Genomic DNA, 20329 nt, shown 5'->3' with positions numbered 1-20329 from the left:
GGAACGGTCGGGGTGAGGAGACGCACGCAGCACACCCGTGCCTGTATCGACGCAGCTTTCGCTTCCGAGAAAACCCTCCGCGGGGGCCTGGTGTGCTCACCTTGGACGGAAAACGCGGAAAACAGAGAAGAAAGACACGAGAAGAGAGAGCAGAGCGTTCAAGTTGCGCGAGGTGGAAGTGTACCCGCACAGCGACGGAGGCGCCTTTTCTTTGTAAAGGGCGGGCGCCGACCCGCCACGGAAGGGAAACGGACGAGCCTAAGGACGAAGAAGACAAGGAGCTGGCTGTGTGAACGAGACGGAAAAGGAAGGAAAACAGAGAGTCAGGTTGAGAGGAAAAGGGAAAACCCGAGGACACGCGTTTGCGAAAGGGAGGGAAACTGCAAGAGCGGACTCCTGGCACCGGGGGGAGGGAGACAGACTCCCTCCAAACCGCGGTTGGGACTTCCGAGGGGAATTTGCACCGTAAAACCTTTAGACAAAGAGGGAGGAAAAGCGTGTGCCCACAGTTTAGAAGGGATGGAGCAGAAGAAAGCGAAAAGAAAAACAGAAAACGCCGAAAAAAGCGAGAGACACACTCGGATGTGAGCGGCTCTTGTCTGGAGGGCGACAGCGTCCTGGCGGCGGTTGCTGGGGAGGTGACTGCACACCTGGTTTTTTCTGCTGAGAGAAGTCGCCCAAATGTGCACGGGAAACGGGCGTCTTTTGAGTTCTTAGTGGACGCACCGCGAAAATACACTCCGCGACAGGAGGAAAGACGGCAACGAGCGAAAATCTCGCCTTTTCGCTCGATAAGACGTCGTAGGAAATCGAAAACCTCCAGACGCGCGTCTTCCCTTTTCCCTCCCGCTCATTTTGTCTTCCAAAGCCTCGCCATCCGTGAACGCGCACGCCACGCTGGCGAACGCGCTCTCTCTTCCCAGCGTTTGCTAACGAACTTTCATTCCCAGTCGACAGCGGAGCGGAAGTTCGACTTCCAGCTTGGCTGATCCCGCTGAAAATCGAAGACGTTGAGGGAGAGCGGGGTCTGTGTCGCGTCCCTCCGCTGGCCAGTTTCCTCTCTGCTCGTAGAGTCTTGACGAAGTTTTTCCGCTGGAGTGAACAAACAGGCTCGGTTGCTGGGCTCTCTCCCGGAGGCGGCGCAGCCTCTTCGCTAGGAGATCGCACAGAGGCTGGTAACCGGTATGGGCTGCGGGCTTGGGCTGTGTTTTCGTCCGTTTTCCAGCGGGAAGGAGGGCAAGTTGGAAAAACAGCGGCAGGAAAGCACCTTCTCTCGAGGAAAGCGAACGAAATTCGATTTTTCGCGTTTTCCCCGCTCATGCGGGAGCGCACGGCGGCAGGCTCTCGCGCGCCCCGGTTGGTGACATCCGAGCATGAAGGACTCGGGTGGCGAAGCAGCGCGCGAACCGCAGAGGTTCGTTTTGTTTGAAACGAGCATTTCGCGGCTGAAGTGGACCGGTTTGGGAGCGAAACTGAGCCGGAGTTGCAGAAGCGTTCCCCAGCGTTCGTGCGGTGTACGTACACACCGGAAAAATCAGTCTCTCTTGTGTCTTACACAGATGGACGCGAGTGACCTCCGTTTCATCCTCCCTCTCTGCCGCCGGGACGCCACCTTTTCTTGAAATTCTCTTTAAATTCTCTCTAAAGAGGTCTCCCCTTTTGATTTCGTCGTGTCCCCGCTTTCCTGTTGTTCTTGACCGTCAGACTGGTCTTCTTTTCTTCTGCTTCTTCTTTTCGCGCGCCGCCTCGCGCTCCGTCAGCTCGCCGTCCCCATTGTCTGTCCTGTCCTGAAGTTTTCTTCGCCTGCAGTACCGGCTTCTCGAAACTCTTTCGTCTTTCTTTTCCCCCTCTCATTCTTGTCAACCGTTTGTCGAACACGAGTCGAGACGCACAGCGTCTCGTTCTGTCCTCGCTTGTCACTCCCCGCCTTTGTCGACCTCCGCTCCGGGGTCCTCGGCATCCTTGCAGTTCCTCTTGGCGGCTAGTGAATCGTTTCCAAACCCTTGCCCAGCCTTTTGCATTTTTCTCTTCTTGCGCGGCTTTTCTGGATTTTCCCTAGTTTTGTCGGCTGACTCCTTCCGAGAATCACGTAGAGATTTCGTTTCCTTTTTCTACCACACCATATGTAGCTAACGCGTTTTGGTCGAGACTTCACGCTCCACGCAGTGTAACTCGATCAATTTCAAGGTTCCCTCCTCTGGAAGGCGGAGCCGTGGGAACGAGCGTCTCGTTGCTTTTGGACCCCAAGGGGGTTGGTTTGTGAGAGCGCGCGCGGAAATCGTCAAATCTGCATCCTGCGTAATTTGACTCCTCTTCGCGCAACAGACGCCTCCGCGGCTTCGACGGAAGGCAAAAGCCTCCGCGCACAGTGCGCAACCTACGCCAGGCCAACCGCAACGGTTTCCTGGGACGTGTGGGGTGTCAGGCTGTTCCTTGTGTGCCGACCCGGCCGCAGCCGTTCCAGACAAAACGCTCTATGTGAGACGGCGGGTTTGCGACGTAGGAACGCCGGTGAGAGCCAATGGGGAAAACGGGTTTTGTCTGAATCGCCTACGTGTTCGTCGTGAGGAGAATCCTCTGGCGGTTTTCTGTACACCGCGCGTCTTGGACGCGGATGCCACCGGGGGCGCCTGCCGGCGAATGCAGACCAGATTCCGTATTGTTTTTCCCTTGATTGCTTTGCGTTTGTTTCCCGTTTTCCGACGCGTTTTGGGCGCGTCTTTCGCAAATGGATGTCCTGCAGTCAGCGTCCCGTCCCTGGACGATATGTGTGTTCAGTTGGTAGTAGTCGAGCTTTCCGAACGGAGTTTTGCACATCATCTTCAAAGGCACACGCATTGACACAGCGTGACAGTCTGCTTTGCGGCAGAAGCGCGCGTGTGGCAAAGATTCGCTCATTTTCCCGTTGACGCTGGATGCCCGAGGAGCGAGAATAAGAGCGCGACAGCTGTGAGCGCGGAGACGTTCCTGAGCTCATGAGTCTTCTCTGCTCAGTCGAGGCCTCGCCACGATGAGGCCGCGGGTCTTTCGACCGTCTTCCGAGGAGGCAGCTCCGACATCTGCCTCCTCGCCCGGCTCTTCTGCTCCTGCCTCCTCCGTCTCTCGCTCTGCTTCGTCCTCTTTCGCTGCTACTCCAGTTCTCGGGCGAACTGCTTCGCGCATTGTGACTTACCATGACATTCTTCAATCGCAGTCCTTCGGGAGCTTCGAAAGCCGGCGCGGAGCCTCGCCGCCCCACAGGGGTCGTTGCGTGCCTGCTGTCGTTGGGCCTCCGAACTCAGGTGTACGACCACCTGGACAGGTTGGGCGAGGAGTTTTGCCCAACCGGGGCCTTCTGCGTTCTGGTGAGTCTGCTGGAAACCCAGAAGCCCAAGGGAAAGCCTTCCTCATGTCGCTCCCTTCTTCGGGTTCGCGGCCTCCCAGAAAGGAAGAGGAAGCGACAGGGCGTTTTGACGACTTGCAGCCGCCACCGCGGGACCGCCTCGAAGGAAAACGCGTGAAACCTGCAGAGGCAGAAGACCCGCTGCCCGTCAACGGCGAGACAGCAGCCGAGTCGCGTCCGGCGGCTCGGCCACGGCACCAGTTTGTGTACACCTCGTCTTGGGAGCACGTGCAAAGGGCGGCGAAGGAAGCAGGTGTCCTGACATCTCGCAGTTCTCTCTCCGCCCTCTTCCCGCTGGAAATCCCCGGAAGGTGCATTACCGTTTTCCCCGCGGCCTCGTCGGCGGTCTCGGCCTTCGATCCTGAGGCGCTCGACAGACCGACCGTGGTGGTGACACTGAAGAAACGGAAACACAAGTCCGACAAGAGTGAGGACGAACGCGACGTTCCCGACGAGCGCGAGGAAATTCGCCTCGCCGTCCCGAGCGCTACCTCCCTGTTCGCCGAAGGCGCCCGGCCTTCGACAGTTTCTGAGGGAACGCGAGCGGGGCCAGGCTGTCCGTCTCAGAGCGGGGACAGCGCGCCGCGGGGTGAGGAGGTTCCCTGCGAGCATGCCTGCGTTCTTCAGATTTCCCGCGTGTCTGCTGCGCCCTCGACTCCGCCGTCGCCGCATGCAGGAAACGTCGCGGGCGAGCTTTGTGAAACGCCCCGAGGTCGTTTGGAACCCGCCGGCGAAGAAGGCTGTACATGCTTGAGTCCAGAACTCGTCTGGGGACTCCCCGATGTGCCTGGACTGTGCGTGGTCGAGCTACGCGCTGCAGACTGCGGCCTCCGCCGCTTCGCGCCCGACTTTTACGCGCAGCCCGGGCGGGATGGCTCTTCTGAAAGGGAGGAATCAACGCAGGAAGCGGCGGACGAAAGCGCAGCAAGGTGCGAGGGAAAGAGAACCCGGCTTCCAGAGGGGGAGGGCGACGTGCCGATGCGGCTGGCGTCGGATGTCGCGCTGCCGAAACCAGTTGGAAGAGGCGACGGCTTCTTCGCGTTTCTTCCCTTCCTTCAAGTCCTGGATCTCAGATCGAACAACCTCGCCGTCCTCCCGGGGTCCGTGGCTTCTCTGCGGTGCCTTCGGACGCTCCTCCTGGACGGGAACGCCCTCGTGTCGGTGCCGCCGGTTCTCCTCGCTCTCCCGGCTCTCGCGAAGCTCTCGCTGACCTCGAACTTCTTGACTGGATTCCCCACTGCGCCCTCTTTGGAAGAGGGAGTTCAGGAGGGAGATCCAAGCGTTGCCGTGGCAGCGACAACGAGGAAAGGAACGGAGAGGCGAGGCAGTGCGGCAGGCCGAGAGGGGGTGAGGGAAGAACTCGACGGGGAAGAAAAGGGCGAAGCAGAAGGTGGTGCAGACACTCGAATCTCGCCCCTCCGGAAACTTCGCCTGGACTCGAATTTCGTCGACGATTTGTCCTTCCTTCTCTGCGAGGCCCCATCGCTGCCTCCGTCGGCGTCTGCCTCACGCGCGGCTTCTTCAGAGGCTTCGGAGTCTGCATTGTTTTTCCGCAACTTGTCGCAGCTGCACGTACACTGCAACGTCTTTACGCTCCTCCCGCTCGGCCTCCACCGACTGTCGCATCTGCGTGAGCTCTCTCTCGACTGGCTTCGGTACACCTCGCCGCCGTTTCCCCGCGTCGTTCGCGGCACGTTGATGCGTCAGTTCTTCGGCCGCATGCGGTCCCTCGAGGGCTGGCTGCATGCGCAGGCCGCGCACCTGCTTGCGCAGGTCGAGGCAGAGATCAAGGCAGAGCGGGAAGGAGCCTCGACGCCGCCGGAAGGTCGAGCCGGAGCTTCCGAGGAGGACGAGCGAGAGAGAAGTCCGGGACCTGAGACGACCTTTCGACGGTCGGGCGGAGAATCCTGCACAGGGCCGGGAGAGACTGGCAGCCGTGCTCTTCGTTTTCATTTTCCCGAAGGCAACTCGGGTGAGATCCGCGGCGCACGAGGCGACAAGGATCACCTGCTTCTCTGCGGCGCTCATCCGTGCCGTCGGTTTGCTGCGCTGATGAGGCGCGTGACTCTCGGCGGCGCGGAGAGAGGCATCTGCGAGAACCCGGCTGGGAAGGCCGGTGTCGAAGCAACGGGACGAGAAAGGCGGTCCGACGAGGGAACTGAGGGAAGCTTTCAGTCACCTTTCCACTCGAGAGACCAGCCGGAAGCAGCGCCTCTCGCCCCCTGGGCGGCCTCGGAGTTGCTGGCATCTCACGCCGACGGGAACCTCTCTCCAGCTGTGCCTGAAGATTCGCCGTGCGGCGCTGCTCTCTCCGCCTTCTCTTTCGCCTGCCCTTGCTGCATTTCCTTCCTCGAATTTGTTCACTTCTTCTCGACCGACGTCGACGCGTGGCTCTGTCCCGCATCGTCGCCGTCTCCGCAACTCCTTGCTGCCGCTCGCCACCTTGCCTCGACCTTTTCTCGCTGTCCCGTCTCTCCCGCTTCGTCTTGTTCTGCGTCGTCGCGAGCTCCGCCTCGTCACCCCACTTGGATACGCCCCTCTGGAGGTTCGTCCGATCTTCCGCCGGCCGTGGCGGGGCTCTTGTTCTCGCTCTGCGTGGTCGAGGTGCGGCTGGCTGTCTCGCGCGCCTTCGCCGCCGACGTGGTCTTTGCTCGGGACGCAAAGCAGCGCACGCGCCTGCACGTCGCCGCGCTCGAAGGCCACGAGGGCGTCGCGAGAGCGCTCCTGCAGGGGTCCGCGGATTTCAACGCACTGGACGTCGACGCGGCCTCCCCGCTCTTCCTGGCGGTCAAGGAAGGCCAGTTCAACGTCGTCGCGCTCCTTGCCGAGGAGGCTGCGAGGCGACTGCGTCAAGCGAAAGGCGTTACAGGTGGCCTTCGGGCGTCACGGGTCGCGCCGACAGCAGGCGAGTCAGGCGGAGACACCGCTTCACCGGGTGTGGAGTCAACGGTTCTCCTTCTTCCGTACACGGTGCCTGCCGGGCATGTTCCAGATTCAGACGCCTCGTCCTGCTCGGGTGTTCTCTTGTCGCCTGCTGCCTCGGGGCAGTCTTGCCCCAGCGCTCCGAAGTCGCCGTCTCCAGCCTCCGAGGAGCAAGCGCTGTCGCCGTTTCAACGAAGCCTGCTGGCCTCGTACCGGGTCTTGAACTCCGGCGCAGGCATCTACGGGACGCCGCTGCATGTGGCCACGGTGATGTTTGAGTTTCCGTTGTGTGCGCTTCTCCTGCATGCGGGGGCGGACCCGACCGCTGTGGACGCAGATGGGAACACGGCGCTCCACGTGCTCTTCTCGATCTTCGACAAAGGCAGCCCAGACCTCGCCGCGATCGTCCTCGATCCGACGCGGCGTCTCGCGCGGAGACGAAAACCCGCCGGACTCGGTTTGACGCCTGAGATGACTCCGCGGGCAGACGATCCCTCGCACTCTGCTTCGTCTCGGGGGATCCGCGGCCAGGAGGCGCAACGGGCGGACGCGGCAGAGCAGAGAAGAAAGGACGGCGAGCGCGGCGAAGCGTCGGGGCGCGAGACAGGCCGGGCGCTCTCGGGAGGACAGGAGGCATGCGTCTTGAGAGACTCCCGCAGTCCGAGCGATGGTGCGTCCTCGCCCTCGAGCCGAGAGAGCGAATACGCACGCGTCAGGGCGCACTTTCTGGCTCTTCTGGGGAATCCCCTCCCACCGTCTGTAGAAGTCGGGCTTCTGCTTCTTCGTCATCCCCGCGCACACGCCCCGGACGCACGCGTGCTGCCGCTAGAATCTCCATGTGTTGAGAAACCGGCTGAGCCCACGGAGAAAGCGCGACGAGGCAGTGCAGGCTGGGAAACCCGAAACCGCAGAAGCGACGACCCCGCCTTCACTTCTTCGTCTTCCACCTCTCCTTCTTCCTTTTCCTCCTCTTCTTTTTCCTCTCCCTGTTCGTCGCTTCTGTCTTCTGAGGTCCGTTTGTGTATCCGCGCCAACCAGCTGAACAACGACATGTGGGGCGCGATTCATTTGGCGGCTCGTCGAGGCCAGACGTTCGCGTTCTGGTTCCTGGCGGAGCTCGCCGAGGTGACCGATCCGCGGTGCATGCGCGGGACCTGTGCGCATGCAGAGCGCGTGGATTTCCTCGCTCCCCTGGCGTCTCTCCTCGCGGCGGCGCGCCTGTTCACGCGGGCTGCCGAGGCGGGCGAGTCTCCGCGCAACGTGCCCGCGAGCGGCTCTGGCGAGCGACACACAGACAAGCAGGCTGGCGAGCGCGCCGAGCGAGACAGAGACGCCCCGCGCTGGAGAGTCGGCGTGCCTTGCGGAGACATGTGGGTGGAAGGGAAACGCGGGCAAGCACGGGAAACCAGTGCAGAAAGAATGACGCGCGCGGCGCAGGCGGGGGGCGCCGAAGGAGGCGGTCACGGGCGCAGCGAGCTGATTTCTGAGAAGGACGCGCAGGCGGAACCGGAGGGAGCAAAAGGCGAGACCCAGGCGAAAAATGGCGATAAAGTGCCAACCTCTCCTCTCTCCCCGGCGACGCCTCCAGAGGCGAATCCCCCCTCTCTGTCCTCGTCTGTACCCCCGCCGAATCCGTTTCTCCTGGCCGCAGCTCAGACGCCGGCTCTCCGTGCTGTCATGCGAGAGAGAGAGGCAGGGCGACGCCAAGAAGAGAGACAGGAGGATCGCCCAGAAGAGAGACAAGAGAATCGACAAGAAGGGAGACAAGAAGAGAAGGAAGCGGATGGGAGGCGGCAGGTGTCTGTATCCTTGTCTCGCGGGCCGCCTTCCCCGCGTTCGTTTTCTGCTGGAGTAAGGGAGGAAGAGCGTCTTCGCTTTCTCTGGGACCAGCTGCAAAGCTCCTCGGCGGGGGTGGTCTTCGCGCAGGCTGTCACGGCAGCCGCCGTGGCCTTAACGCGAAGAAGCGGAGGCTTGAGTTGGGACTCGAGTCGACAGCCAACGTGCCGCTCTGAAGACAGAGGAGAGCGCGCGGATGCTCTGGTGCCGGGAATTCTAGCGGAAGTAGGAGGCGTAGACATTCTGCAGTACACGACGCAAACCTACGTGTGTCCGTTTGCCTTCGACTTCAACCTCAGAGGCGGCACGCACCTCTGGACGGCTCTTCATCTAGCTGGTACTCCGCAGCCACAAGGAGCGCGATCAGTCAGACAAACGCGGACAAAGATGATGAGACTTCACATGCCCAATCTCCTGCGCATTACCCATCAACTCATATCTACATGCATACATACATGTATTCATACATCTATATACATCCATATATATATATATATATATATTTCAGTGTAGGTTTGTTTGTAGACCTGTGGACAGGGAGGGATGTGAGTGCACGTCTCTCTCTTTCTTTATATATTTATTTATGCGATTGCGTCAGAGCTGAGGTATGTAGATCGATGTATGTACACTAGGTGGAGGCTCTTTCGAGATTCGTGACAGGAAGGCCAGTAGCGTTTTCCGGTACTGCGCTCTCCGTTCCTGTCTTTAGAATCGATGCCTGAAGCCTGCAGCTGCTTGTCTCTTTTTTTCCAGCGCATGCAGGAAACGTGCAGGTGGTTCAGCAGCTGCTCGAAGGCGGGGCGTGCGTCTCCGTTTTGAACCGGCAGGGGCGATCTGCCCAGGCCGTCGCGAGGGGCCAGCATCAACAAGCGATCGAGAGAACAATTCATCAGCAAGACGTCCTGGATCTGTGGAAAGTGACGCACAGGACAGCTCGATGTACGTCAAGGAGGGGAGCGCCACGGAGAGAGAACGGTTGGAACTGAAGGGGAAACTGTTTAGCAAGGGGGAGACGTTCTTCCGTCGAGGGAAACGCTTCAGAAAGCAACGCCGGGGTTTGTCGGCGAATGCTGTGTCAACTCGAGAAGATTTTCACTGGCTGTCGGCTCCAGGAAAATCTGGAAGAACGTCAGCGTCAGGGGGAGGAACGCGCTGACCTGGAGGCCGAGCGTTCGGGCGTGTGGCGAGGAAGCCTCAAGGTCGAAGAGGGACCCGAAGTCTGTTCAGATTTCGGGGAGAGGAAACGTCCATCCCCCTCCGTCTAATCGTTTTTTCCACGCCCCTTCACTTTCTTTTTCGTGAGCAGTTCTTCTCCACTTTCTTTTTCGTGTGCTGTTCTCCACTTTTTTTTCGTGCGCTGTTCTCAGCATGTTTTGCCAAGCGTTTCAGCCGGAACCAACACCCGTCGCACCCTCCCGCGTCCTCCCCGAATCTTTCCTTCTCGTCTCTGCAGCGCGATGAACAGCCTGAGCGCTGTCTCTCTGCTTCGTTCCCCTCTTCGCATGCTCTCACCTCGCGCTCTTCGCGCCCTGAGATCCTCAGACGGTCAGCGGACTCGTCAGCGAGTGCGGATTTCCTCTCGGACGTGTCTCGCGCCAAACCCGACTGCTCTCCTCCCTCAGCCTCTCCCGCTCCTTCCGCTCTCGCAGTTCCCCTCACTGCCTCTGTGTCGTCTGAGACACGACCTGTTTCCCTTGGCGCCCCTGGCGGCGGCGCGCCTGCGACGCCGGTTGTCCTGCAGGAGAGAGACGCCGCGAAGACGGAGGAGGCGCACTACTTTCTCGTGCGGACTTCTGAGAACGACGAACCACCTGAGAGGATCGAGTTGATGGACGAGGAGGAGTTTTTCGGCGAAACTCTCAGCGCGCACACCAGCGCCGCGCCCTCCGGACCGACCGCGGCCGCGCGTCGCGAACGAGCTGAGACTGAAGGCGCAAATCGACAGAGGCAGGCAGGAGAGGGCGAGGAAAAAGGCAAGACGGGATTTGACGAGAAGGAGCTCTCAGCCTCCTTGTCGACGTGGAACGACGGCGTGATATCTCCTCAACTGGTTTCCAGCATCATCGACGAAGTGAGTCTGTCGCTGCGTGCAGAGGAAGCGATTGAGGAGGGAGTTGGACGGGCGCCTCGACGAGGACACAAGACAGAAGAAGCGGGCGATGATTCAGATCTCGCGGTCGAGAAGGAGCAGACAGACGAGGAACGGGGGGAGAAAAGAGGAGTCGAGCACGCGGGTACATCCGGCGAAAAGGAACGAGACGCACAACCGGGGAACGTGCCAGAGCCGAGCGTACACCCAGCGATGACGGGTGGGAGTCCGTACACACGAGGCCGAGGCGGAGACTGTCGACTCAAGAGCGAGGACGTATCTGACCCCTGTGAGAGGTAGGTGGGTTGTGCCCTGTGTGGCGTTCCGTTCTCCAGCTGCTCGTCTCTTGCTGGACATCGACTCTGTCCGTGGTTCTCTGCCTCGCGCTCTCGCCCTGTCCTCTCGCTGGCCGCCCGAGACCCCGGCCAGCTCAGGTGTCGAAACCGTCTCTCCGCTCGGTTCTGGAGTCGCGTCCTCCCGCCTCTCTCTCTCTGCAGTCTCGAAGTGTGTTTGGCGCCTCCTTCCCCTTGGCACGGTCTTCTTCCGCTCTTTCTCGTCCGTCCCGCCCACTCTTTTCTCGCGTTTTCCCGATTTGCCGTTCGAATTCTTTTTTCGCTGGTTTTCTCTTCAGGCTCCGCGCGCCTCTCTTTGCCTCAGAGCGCCGCATCCTCGCTGCGTACAGCGGCGGCTCCCTGTTCACTGCAACTGAGGCGGCGTTTGCAGCAGCCCGTGTCCTCTCGCCTCGCGTCGCTACCTCGCCTTCAACACCTCCCGCGTCGTCGTCGTGTTTCGAGGAAACCCGCACGGGGGCCCCCCCTCCTGCTTCTCCGTCTCCTCCTCGTCCACTTTCCTCTCCTAACGGTCCTCGCCCGTCTTCTTCTCTGCCTTGCGGGTTCCTCGAGACTGCCTCTCGGCCACTCGCGCAGGTTGCACTCGACGCGTTACAGGGCGCAGCCGTTGAGGGTCCGCCCTTTCGTCTCGTGTCTCTACTATCTCAGAGATTGCTTTCCTCGAAGCTCGCTGCGTTTCAGCCCCTCTTTGGGCGCTCCAGAGAGGCGCACGCCTGGCTTGGCGGCGAGCGCGCGACGACGGGAGCGGGCGAAAGCCCACTCCGCAGGGTGCGCTGTACAGACACGCCAGCCGGCACTTCGAAAGAAGGAGAGCCGGCGGCCAGAAGGGCGAGCCGGGAGACGAGCGGGGAAGGACGCGCGGCGAAAGGCGGGCGGGCGGTCGCACGCCTTTCTCGCGACGCCTCGCCGTGTCCTACATCTTCCCCCTCACGGGAAGCTGAGGATATTTGGGCCGGAGCTGTGGTTTTTCCACCAACAGGAGAGACCGGAGACGCGTGGCAGGAGCTTCCTCAGCGGCAGACAGGAGAGACGCGAAGAGGACGAGAACGCGAGCGGAGATCCGCGAGCAGTTCGCGCCGAGAGCCGTCTCCTGAGGGCCGGACGTCGTTCCCGCACGTCCGCGCGCCTTCTCGGTGCGCAGGTGATTGCCTTCCTTCCTCGCAAAGTGTCATGGCGGCGCCTGGCGAGGCGCGAGGTCGCAGTCGGCGTTCCTCTGAGACGCGTTCGTCGGCGTCTCTGGGTACGCTTTCCCCTCCCTTTTCGTTTGCCTCGACGTCGTCCTGCGAATCGCCTTGCTTTCTCTCGTGCGCCTCGCGAGACAGCAGCCCCGGCGCGAGAAGGAGCGACGGAGACGAGAGCCCAGCACACGCTCTCTCTTCTGCTGCGTTCTGCCCCGCATGCACAGCCTCCGCGTACGGCAGCGACGACTGCCTCTCGCCGCTCGAAGCCCACCGGGGGCGCATGCAACGCCGGGACCGGAAAACCATCAACTGGGAAGAGAGCGTCTGCGCCTTCTGCCACGGCTGTGCGCTCGAGACTCTCAGGCGAGATGCGACAGCCTATACCTGGAGAGAGATATCCGCGAGTTCGAGTTTCAGCGAGGAAGACACACTCTTCTCTCAGGCGCTCAGCTCCGCAAGACGGCGCGGCAGCGACGGGAACCAGAGAGTCCTGGAACATGCCGGAGTGCACGAGACGGAAGGGGAGAATGCGGGCGTCGGAATCCTGCCACACGGCGATGGACAGCAAGCTGTCTCGCAGCGCCAGGACGGCGACTTCACTTCGTCGCCTCTCTCTGTCCCTGCTGGGAGAGACGACAGTCGGGGCAGAGCGAGACACGGCACAGACGCCACCGGGAGCGAAGAGCTGCGGAGAGCAGAGGGACCGGGCGAGACTCGAGACACGCCTCAAACCGTTAAATCCAGAGACGCGTCCAGGGGCTCCAGTCGCCGCGCGGACTCGCAAAGGTTCTTCTCACACCATCGACACAAAGAACGCGCGGGGTCAGTTGCCGCCTCAGCAGACCTTTTCGCTTCGTCAGCGCGAGATCCGCTCAGCCGACGCGCCGCAGAGCCACGGGAGGGGGGGCGAGACTGCCGCAACCGCGACTTGGAGAGAGAGAAGCCAAGAGCTGTTCGCGAGAAACGACATAAACGGGCACATAGGCGGCGAAATGAGGCTGACCGGGAGACATGGAGCCTCCTCCAGTTCGCCGTCGCCCACGGAAACGAAGATCTGTCCATGCTCATTTTCGACACTCTTCAGCCAAGTCAGAACTGACACACAGGGAAACATCAGAGGACCAACAGAGACCGGTGTCCAAGCTCTCGTTACACACTAGTGGGGAGTCCTACATGTGGACATTTCGCTCTACACACCTAAGTCGACGTCTTGCGATATATATATATATATATATAAATGTATGTAAAAATATGTAAATGTTTATGCATTTGTGTTATTGGTTCTTGTGAATGCATGTGGTTATCTCCAGGGTTCAATGCTTGCATGCATATCGTTGCCCTTTAGCAGGGGAGGCAGGAACTGTCTCTCTTCACGGACGTGTTTTGCCCGATATCGCGCAAGGCCGCGCTTATTCGCCTGGTTGTGTCTCCCCTCTTCTTTTCCTCTCGTTGCATCCTGTTGCTCTTTGTGCGTTTCTTCGTTTTCTTCAGGGGAGAAAAGAAGAGCGCTGTTGATGCGAACGCCGGTTTCCCATGATTCGCTTCTACTTCTTCTTGCTAAGGGAATCTCGCCCGCGGTAGGCTGGCCGAACCGGGCTGGGGTCTTCTCTCTACGAATACTGCATGCCTTGGTTTGGTGCTTTGTCTGTAAAACGCAATGCTGAAACGCTTTGTGCTTGAAGTCAGTCAATGACAAAGTACGCTGCGCTTTTCCCGCTTTCTCCACAAACCTTCCTTTTTGTACAGAGGATGCTCAAACTGACACCCATCCGCGTCTTCGTCTCTCTCCCGTTCCTCCGGCTACCTCTCTCCCTTCTCCTGCCTCTTCCCGCCCAGTCGAAACCACTCTTCTCTTGCGCTCTCCTCGTTTCGCTTCCTCTCTATGCCTTTCTCCATCCCAACCCTGCCGTGTTTCCTTCCTGTCATTTTTTACGCGTCCCCCTCCCCTCTCGTCGGGTGTCTCTGGTGCACAATGCCCGCAGGACTGTCTCCGCGGTCTGGCGTCTCCTTCGCCTTCGCTGTCTCGTCAAAATCTTTTCCACTTTCTCATGTCCCTGGATTTGGGGGACTCGAGCAGCGTCTCTTCGGTCCGGTCGGGTTCTGCCCCGCCGGCGGGGACGCGCTCTGACCCCGATCCGCGCCGTCTCCTCCTCCGCCAGAGAAACGAAGACGGCGCCTTTCCTCTCCTCGCTGCGTGCATGCAAGGGGACGTCCGTCTTCTTAGCGACATGCTCTTGTACTGCTCCGCGGCTGTCTGCGGCTGTGAACGTCGGCGCAGAGAGATCGCACAAACGCCTCTCTTTGAAGGCGCCGAAGACAGCGTGGATCGGGAGACCGCGCACGAATCAGAATTCCTCACGGTGGGTGCATGCAACGAAAAGAAGGCCATCTTTTCTATTTCCATGGAGAACTCCTGAAAGCGCAGGTGCCGCGGCTGCCTGTTTGTGTCTGAGAAGGGAATTCGCACCACGGTTTGGAGAGAGCACACGAAAAACAGACTCTCTCCCCTCTGGTCTCGCTATACCTCCAGACTCTTCGTTGTCGTCTGTGAAATCCTTCCTTCTCTTTCGCTACCGCAATCTTTCCCTGCGACCCTCTGTTTCTTTTTCCTCGTGTTCCTCTTCAGGTTCGCGCACTCCTTCAGTGCGTCATTGCAGCTGTCCATGGCAACCAATATGCGGCTCTCCTTCGCCTGCTGTATCAGCCTCTCCTTTCGTGCCCCGCGTGCTCTCTTGGCACCCAGGGATTTCTGTGCCTCCCCTTCTTCTCTTCCTCGACTTCTGTCTCCTCGAGTTTTCCCCCCTCGTCTTTCTCCGTTGCGTTTCCCTCGTGTGCGTCGCCTTGTTCTCTGTTTTCCCCTGTCGCAGGGGCGACCTCGCGCGAAGGGCCGGTGCCTCGCTTTCCTCGTCGCAGCTCAGATGCAGGCGTGCGTACCCGGGGAGACGCAAAAGAGACCGAAAAGTCCGATAAGGAACAGCTCTCGGCTTTGGAAAACCAGATTCTGCTCCTCACACGCCTGCAAGCTGTCGTGACAGCGATCAGGAAAGGCGATTACCGCTCGCTCTCGCTCCTCCTTACCTCAGGCTTCTTTCCGCCGCCGGCGGTTCTCGCGGCCGGACTCGTTCTCTCGCGACTCACCGCGGAGGCAAAGGACAACTGTGAAAGGCCGGAAGTGCGAAGGGAGAGAAGACGCGCCGCAAACAAACAAGAGAGAAGACAAGAAGAGACTGGGGAACGAAACGAGCCTGCGCAGGAGCGCCAAAAATCGACGTCGGAGCCGTCAGACTGTGAAACGGACGGAAAGGCGAACCGGGAGACCCACAGGCGCGGACCCGATGGGGCTGTGTTGGCTCGCGACAAGGCGCTGGGTGAAAAACCAAGAGAGGAAGGAAGATCCGCCTGCCACGCTGGGGGCGCAGAGGCCGTCCGGCATTCTTTCGACTCGCTCCATAGGCGTTTGTGGCATCTCGCCACGCGTCTCCTGGGAGCAGAAAACCTAACAGGCGTGCGGGACGTGCGAGAACTCGAGGCGAGCGGACATGTCTCGAGTGTACGTACAGCGTCTCATGGGAGGCCGACAAGTGCAGGGAAGAACGGAGAGGGAGAAGGCCGAGAGAAGGAGTCGAGTCCGCGTGAGAGTTCGCGGGACGGGCCGAAACGCTTTCAATATCTGAAAAGAGAAGCTCTGGCGATGCTGGCCGTCGTCAGCACGAGAGCCGCGCGACGCAGCAGCAGTAGGTCAAAAACACAAACGACACAAAGCCGAGCCGTGCGCCACACCGCGGGCTGTCTGTTCGTTCCTCTTCGTTTCCCTTTTTCGCTGCTCTCTCCTCTTCGTTTCTCCTCGCGTTTTTCTTCTCTATGGGCGTCTCCCCGCCCCGTGTCGCCTCTCGTCTGGCAGCAAAGGACCCGCGCGTCCTGTTTTGACCGTCTCGCACATTTGTTCAGCCTCGCAAGAGACTGTCTCGTCCTTCCGCTTTTCGTTCGTGCCTCCCTTTTCCCCAGGGCAGTCGCGCTGTGTTCCAGTTTTCCAGCGCTCTCCTGTTTTCCGTCTATGTATTTCGTTTGCATGCAAACAACTGCTTCCTAAGCGGGGCATGCCCGCATGCGCATGCGACTCTGTGGTATGTGTTCGGCAAGATGGGTTCGTCTCTTCCTCCGTCGTGTTTTCAGCGCCGTTTTCCCCTCCATTTTCTTTTGTCTTTTGTCTCCAGGATCCGGCGACGTCCTTCTTCTTCCTCTTTTAGGCGCGCATTTCCTGGCTGCCGTCTCTTCCGTGACTCTCTGTCCCGTGGAGCCGTTCTCCTCCGCGTCCCCGGCGTCTTCTCCCGCTTCGGCCTTCACCCTCGAGGTGGAGTCTCCGTGCTGGAGACAGTCCGCCGGGCGAGGAGAACCGTGCAACGAGGCAGTGTCGCGTGTCGGAGAGGCGACCCCCTCTCCCGCGGAGACTGCGAGGAAAGACCTGACCTCTGGCGCGACTCCACCCCGAGAAGAACTGCATGCGGACCTCTCTCCGCTTGAAACTTTGTCTTCCTCTCTCCGGCCTTTGGCCGACACCGCTTCGCAAATCGAGGAAGGAACAGAGGCGCGCGTGACCTCGTCGCCTGTCTCGCCTTCTGTCTCTTTGTCCCTTTCTTGCGAGTTGCGCGACATTGGCGGGGATTCTGGGCGGTCTGAAGAGCTCGGGTGTTTCGAAGAAACTTCCTCGCTTTCTTCTCCGATCTTGTGCACTGGAGGCGCTTCTCCGCCCTTTCCCCTGGCTGCTGCAGCAGTCCTCGGACCGACAACCGTCGCTTCCTGCTTCTTCACGTGCTGGGATTGTGGGGCGGAGGTCTCCGACGAAGAGGCGAAGGCCACTCTCTCCTCCCTCATCTTGTCTGGTCTCTCCTTCCTCTCTTCCTCGCCCTCCTCGCGCGTCTCCGCCTACCGGGTTCCGAATCTGCTGCCCGCGGCGCCTCTCTTGCGCTCGGGCTCCGCGGACTGTCCCTCGTCCCCCGCTGCCTCTTCTGTCGCCGTAGCCGCTCTCGCGCTGGCACTCCACACCTCGGGGCGACTTGCTGCCTCGGAGTCGCTCTGCCTCCTCGAGAACAGCAGCGGAGATCGTCTCCTTATTTCGTTCGCTTCAGAGCCCTCAGAGGATCCATCCGCTCAGCGGTCCCGCGCACCTTCTCTGATTCTGCACAAAGGTGGAAAACCCAGTGTCTCGGCTGTCGGCGCCTCCGGGGTTTTCCGCCCTCACCAAAGAGCCGCCTCGCAGCCTCCAACCAAATCCGCTTCGCGACAGAGCGGTGGCCGAGACGCCAAGCTGCCTTTCCACTCTCCCGCGAATGTAGAGGAACTTAACTGCCTCCTTGGTGCAGAGGGACTTGCTTGCCAGTAAGGGAATGTGCCGCAGAAAAAAAAGAACGTCGGCCGAGGCCTGCACGGACCTTTTGGATCGACCGGCCGTCGCGTGGCTCTCGGTGGCCAAGGGCCCTCGTGTGTATCTGAGAGTCTATCCATTCTCGCGCATGCATCTCTTTATATGAAGACATACGTGTATGCATTTCAATGTGCATCTGTAGATCTATGTGAGGAGATACAACTACATACATACATACATACATACATACATACATACATACATACATACATACATAGACGAGTATGCGACACATGTACAACTACAGAGTTGGGTGTGTGTACGTCAGGATTGCGTGTGGATGAAAGGGAAGGTGTACTCGCATGCTGTGTGTAGAAAATCGTGCTTTATGCCTGCGCCGGTCCCTCGTCGCTGCTCTTTGTTCCTGTTCAGGTGTTGCGGCTTCTTCTACTGCCCTGCATGCATCGTCACCCTCAAGCGTCCGCTCCCGCTCCCTCTCCTCAACGTTCTCGCGGCACGCCGGAGGCAGCCTCTCCTTCTTCACGCGTCTCACTCCTCTCCAGTGAGTTGTCGAGGCCAAGGGGCTTCCAACTTCACAGACGCCCCGAGACGAAGTGCAGAAAAATCGAGAGAGTCCTCTTTTCCTCCGATGATTACTGGCTATCTTCACTTTCGAACCAATTCGTGGGTCCAGTGCCTACTCCATACATATATATATATATAGAGAGAGAGAGAGAAATTTGGTAAGAAGAATCTGAATAGGAGATACTGTGCTAGACATGAGAATGAAATCGTCGTTGCCGCGCGGTGAGTTAGGGCGAGAGGAGAAACTTGCCGAAGACAGAGTAGTAGGGATGGAGCATGGACACTTTGAAACGGAGAGAGCGAAACAGTTGCCGCTCCCAACACGAGGTCTCACGGTTACCTGAGAGGGTTTCAGAGTCTCGAACGCAGGAGACATTCCTTTGATGTATCTTTTTTCTTTCTCTGCACGCGCTTTCGTCTTCCTTCTTAGCCCTACGAGCTGCGAGACTGGTTGCATCCGAAGCAGCTTCTGGAATTCAAGGAAGACGCTGGAAGCCAAATTCCTACGAAACCTGAAATGTGTCACGGGGATCTCGCCGATGACGTCGCTGAGCCAACGCCGCTAGAGGTTAGTCAAAAGAACGTATGTATATAAGTTCATGCATTTCCATGTATATAAAAGTATATGCATGCACTTTTGAATCGCGGTGTATGTGTGCGCAGAGATATACATGCATATATCGGTTTCGGTTTTCTCTGTACATATGTCTATACATTTGGTGGTTACTTACGGAGATATGGATGTGCACGTTTTCTTGTATCTTGTTTCTGGTAGTCTGACCTGGCTCTTCCGGTTTCGTCGGTATCTGTATATTACTTTGAACGGAGCGAGAGCCACGTTATGGGTGATCTCTCGGGCCATTCTTCTCGCCAGTGGCAGGCTTTTGGATCTCAGCGTCTGTGCATGCGTCTGGTGTTTCGATGTTCCTGTTCGGTTTTCGCATGCAGAGCAGCGGAGACAGCGCCGCCGACTCTCTTGCGACGATGTTGGAAGAGTCGCGTTCTCCTTCCTTTCCGGAAGAGCTTTCACCGGGCACGTCGGTGGACGTAGGCGAAGCTGAGACGAGAGCGCACGCGCGACGCGAGACTGGAGAAGACGACGAACCAAGAACCGTTCCCGGCCAGTCTCCCGCCGCGTGGCGTCTGCAAGGAGACGAACGCGCGCAAGGGTCTCCAGCCGAAGAGAGGGGAGAGACAGAAGCCGATCGGAGCTACGAGCCAGCAGACGGTAGTGGGGGATCTGCGGTTCAGGATGAAATGGTGACGGCGAACGACGAGCGGTCGTGCGAGTTGACTCCAGGGTCGAGCCCCGGAATCGAATTGCCTGGGAAAACGGACGAACGTGTGGACAGGGGTGAGGCCAAAGACGAGAGAAGGACGGATCCGTCGCCCTCTGTTTTTCGCTCCGACGCTGCTGTGTCTCTGCCGTCGCCAGTCGGAGACGGGGGAGGCGCTGCCCCCGGGCTGGGCGAGGCGACCCCACTGTCGTCTTCGTCCTTGTCTTGCTCGTCGCCGAGCCAACCATGGGAGCGGAGCGAAGAAGGCGAGAGAGGCGGTTTCTCGCATCCGTGGCTTCGCTCAGCGGGCCTCTTTGGTCATCTCAAATCCTCGCGGAAAGACAAACTTCCTCGGAAGAGCAACACCAGCGCCGCCTCTCCCGGCTCCTCTCGACCCACCTTCGCACAAGGGCGCGACGGTTCACCCGATGCAGGTGGAGGTCCAGCGGACGCCCCTGCCGGTGTATGCACAGCGCGTCGAGGGAAGGAGACGGGCCACAAATCCTTCGCGAGTCTCCGCAGCCTCTTTCCAGGTTTCCGACGGATCCGAACCAACCCCGGTGCGGGGCTCCACAGCTCGCCTCGGCCAGGAGAGGAGAGCGACGCCGCAGAGAAGGCGAAGCGGCCACAGCCACGCTGCCTCCCTGTGCAGGCCGTGAGAGCCGCTGAGCATGCGTCAGTCCTTCGCGGCGACAGCAACCCGTCAGAGACGACGCGTCGCTCCGAAGACCTCTTGTCGCCCTCACGAGAACTCCTCGAAGAGACGACGCCCCACGAGTTGCTGCTCACGGCGACCTCCGGCGACAGTCCAGAGACGCCTCTTTCTTCGATTGCGCCGGGTCAATCCGACCGCTCGCGCTTGCCGTTTCCAGGTGGCGAGGACGCCGAACAGCGAGGAGACAACGCTCGTCTCCCTTGCGAGGCCAGTCTCTCGGAGAAGCCTGGCGGCCGACACCGGATCTCGCGTCTCCAGAGCCTCGAGCTGCAACGCGCACGCATGCATGCAACTTGGATTCAACAAAAGCACGTGCTCGCGTACCTTCCCCTGTTTCGGCTGCAGCGGCGGCTCGACGTTCTTCGGCGCCTCGCGGCCAGCCACCAAGCCGAGATCGACAGAGGCCGAACATCTCCCGGTCGGCGGGCTCAAAACGCAAAACCCCCGAATATAGGCCGAAGAAGAGGCCGAAGAAGTCACACGCCTGGCCCGCCAGCGCAGGCCGCCGCCCAAACCCCACACGTTGGTGGCGTGCGTCTCTGCCGACACTGCGCCGCCTTCTACTCGATTCTCTGAAGAGACCCCGCCGTCTCTGGATGCGTGGGGAGAGACCCTTGCTTGTTAGAGACA

General features: G+C 59.8%; 1 protein-coding gene across 1 annotated transcript; it reads left to right on the top strand.

Annotated features, from left to right (window-relative positions):
• Positions 1 to 3010: 3010 nt before the first annotated feature.
• On the top strand, positions 3011 to 20275 carry NCLIV_021760 (leucine rich repeat containing protein / ankyrin repeat containing protein; the record flags this gene model as incomplete). The annotated part of the gene is made up of 11 exons (XM_003882370.1): positions 3011 to 8477; positions 8894 to 9079; positions 9508 to 10525; positions 10861 to 12848; positions 13252 to 13337; positions 13743 to 14120; positions 14387 to 15494; positions 15975 to 17136; positions 17555 to 17684; positions 18138 to 18275; positions 18656 to 20275. 11 exons carry the CDS (start codon positions 3011 to 3013, stop codon positions 20273 to 20275), a joined length of 13281 nt encoding a protein of 4426 aa, XP_003882419.1.
• Positions 20276 to 20329: the final 54 nt, after the last annotated feature.

This window comes from Neospora caninum, chromosome VIIa, assembly GCF_000208865.1.
Source record: "Neospora caninum Liverpool complete genome, chromosome VIIa".
Classification (NCBI taxonomy): Eukaryota; Apicomplexa; class Conoidasida; order Eucoccidiorida; family Sarcocystidae; genus Neospora; species Neospora caninum.
This window is presented reverse-complemented; position numbering and strand designations above follow the sequence as displayed.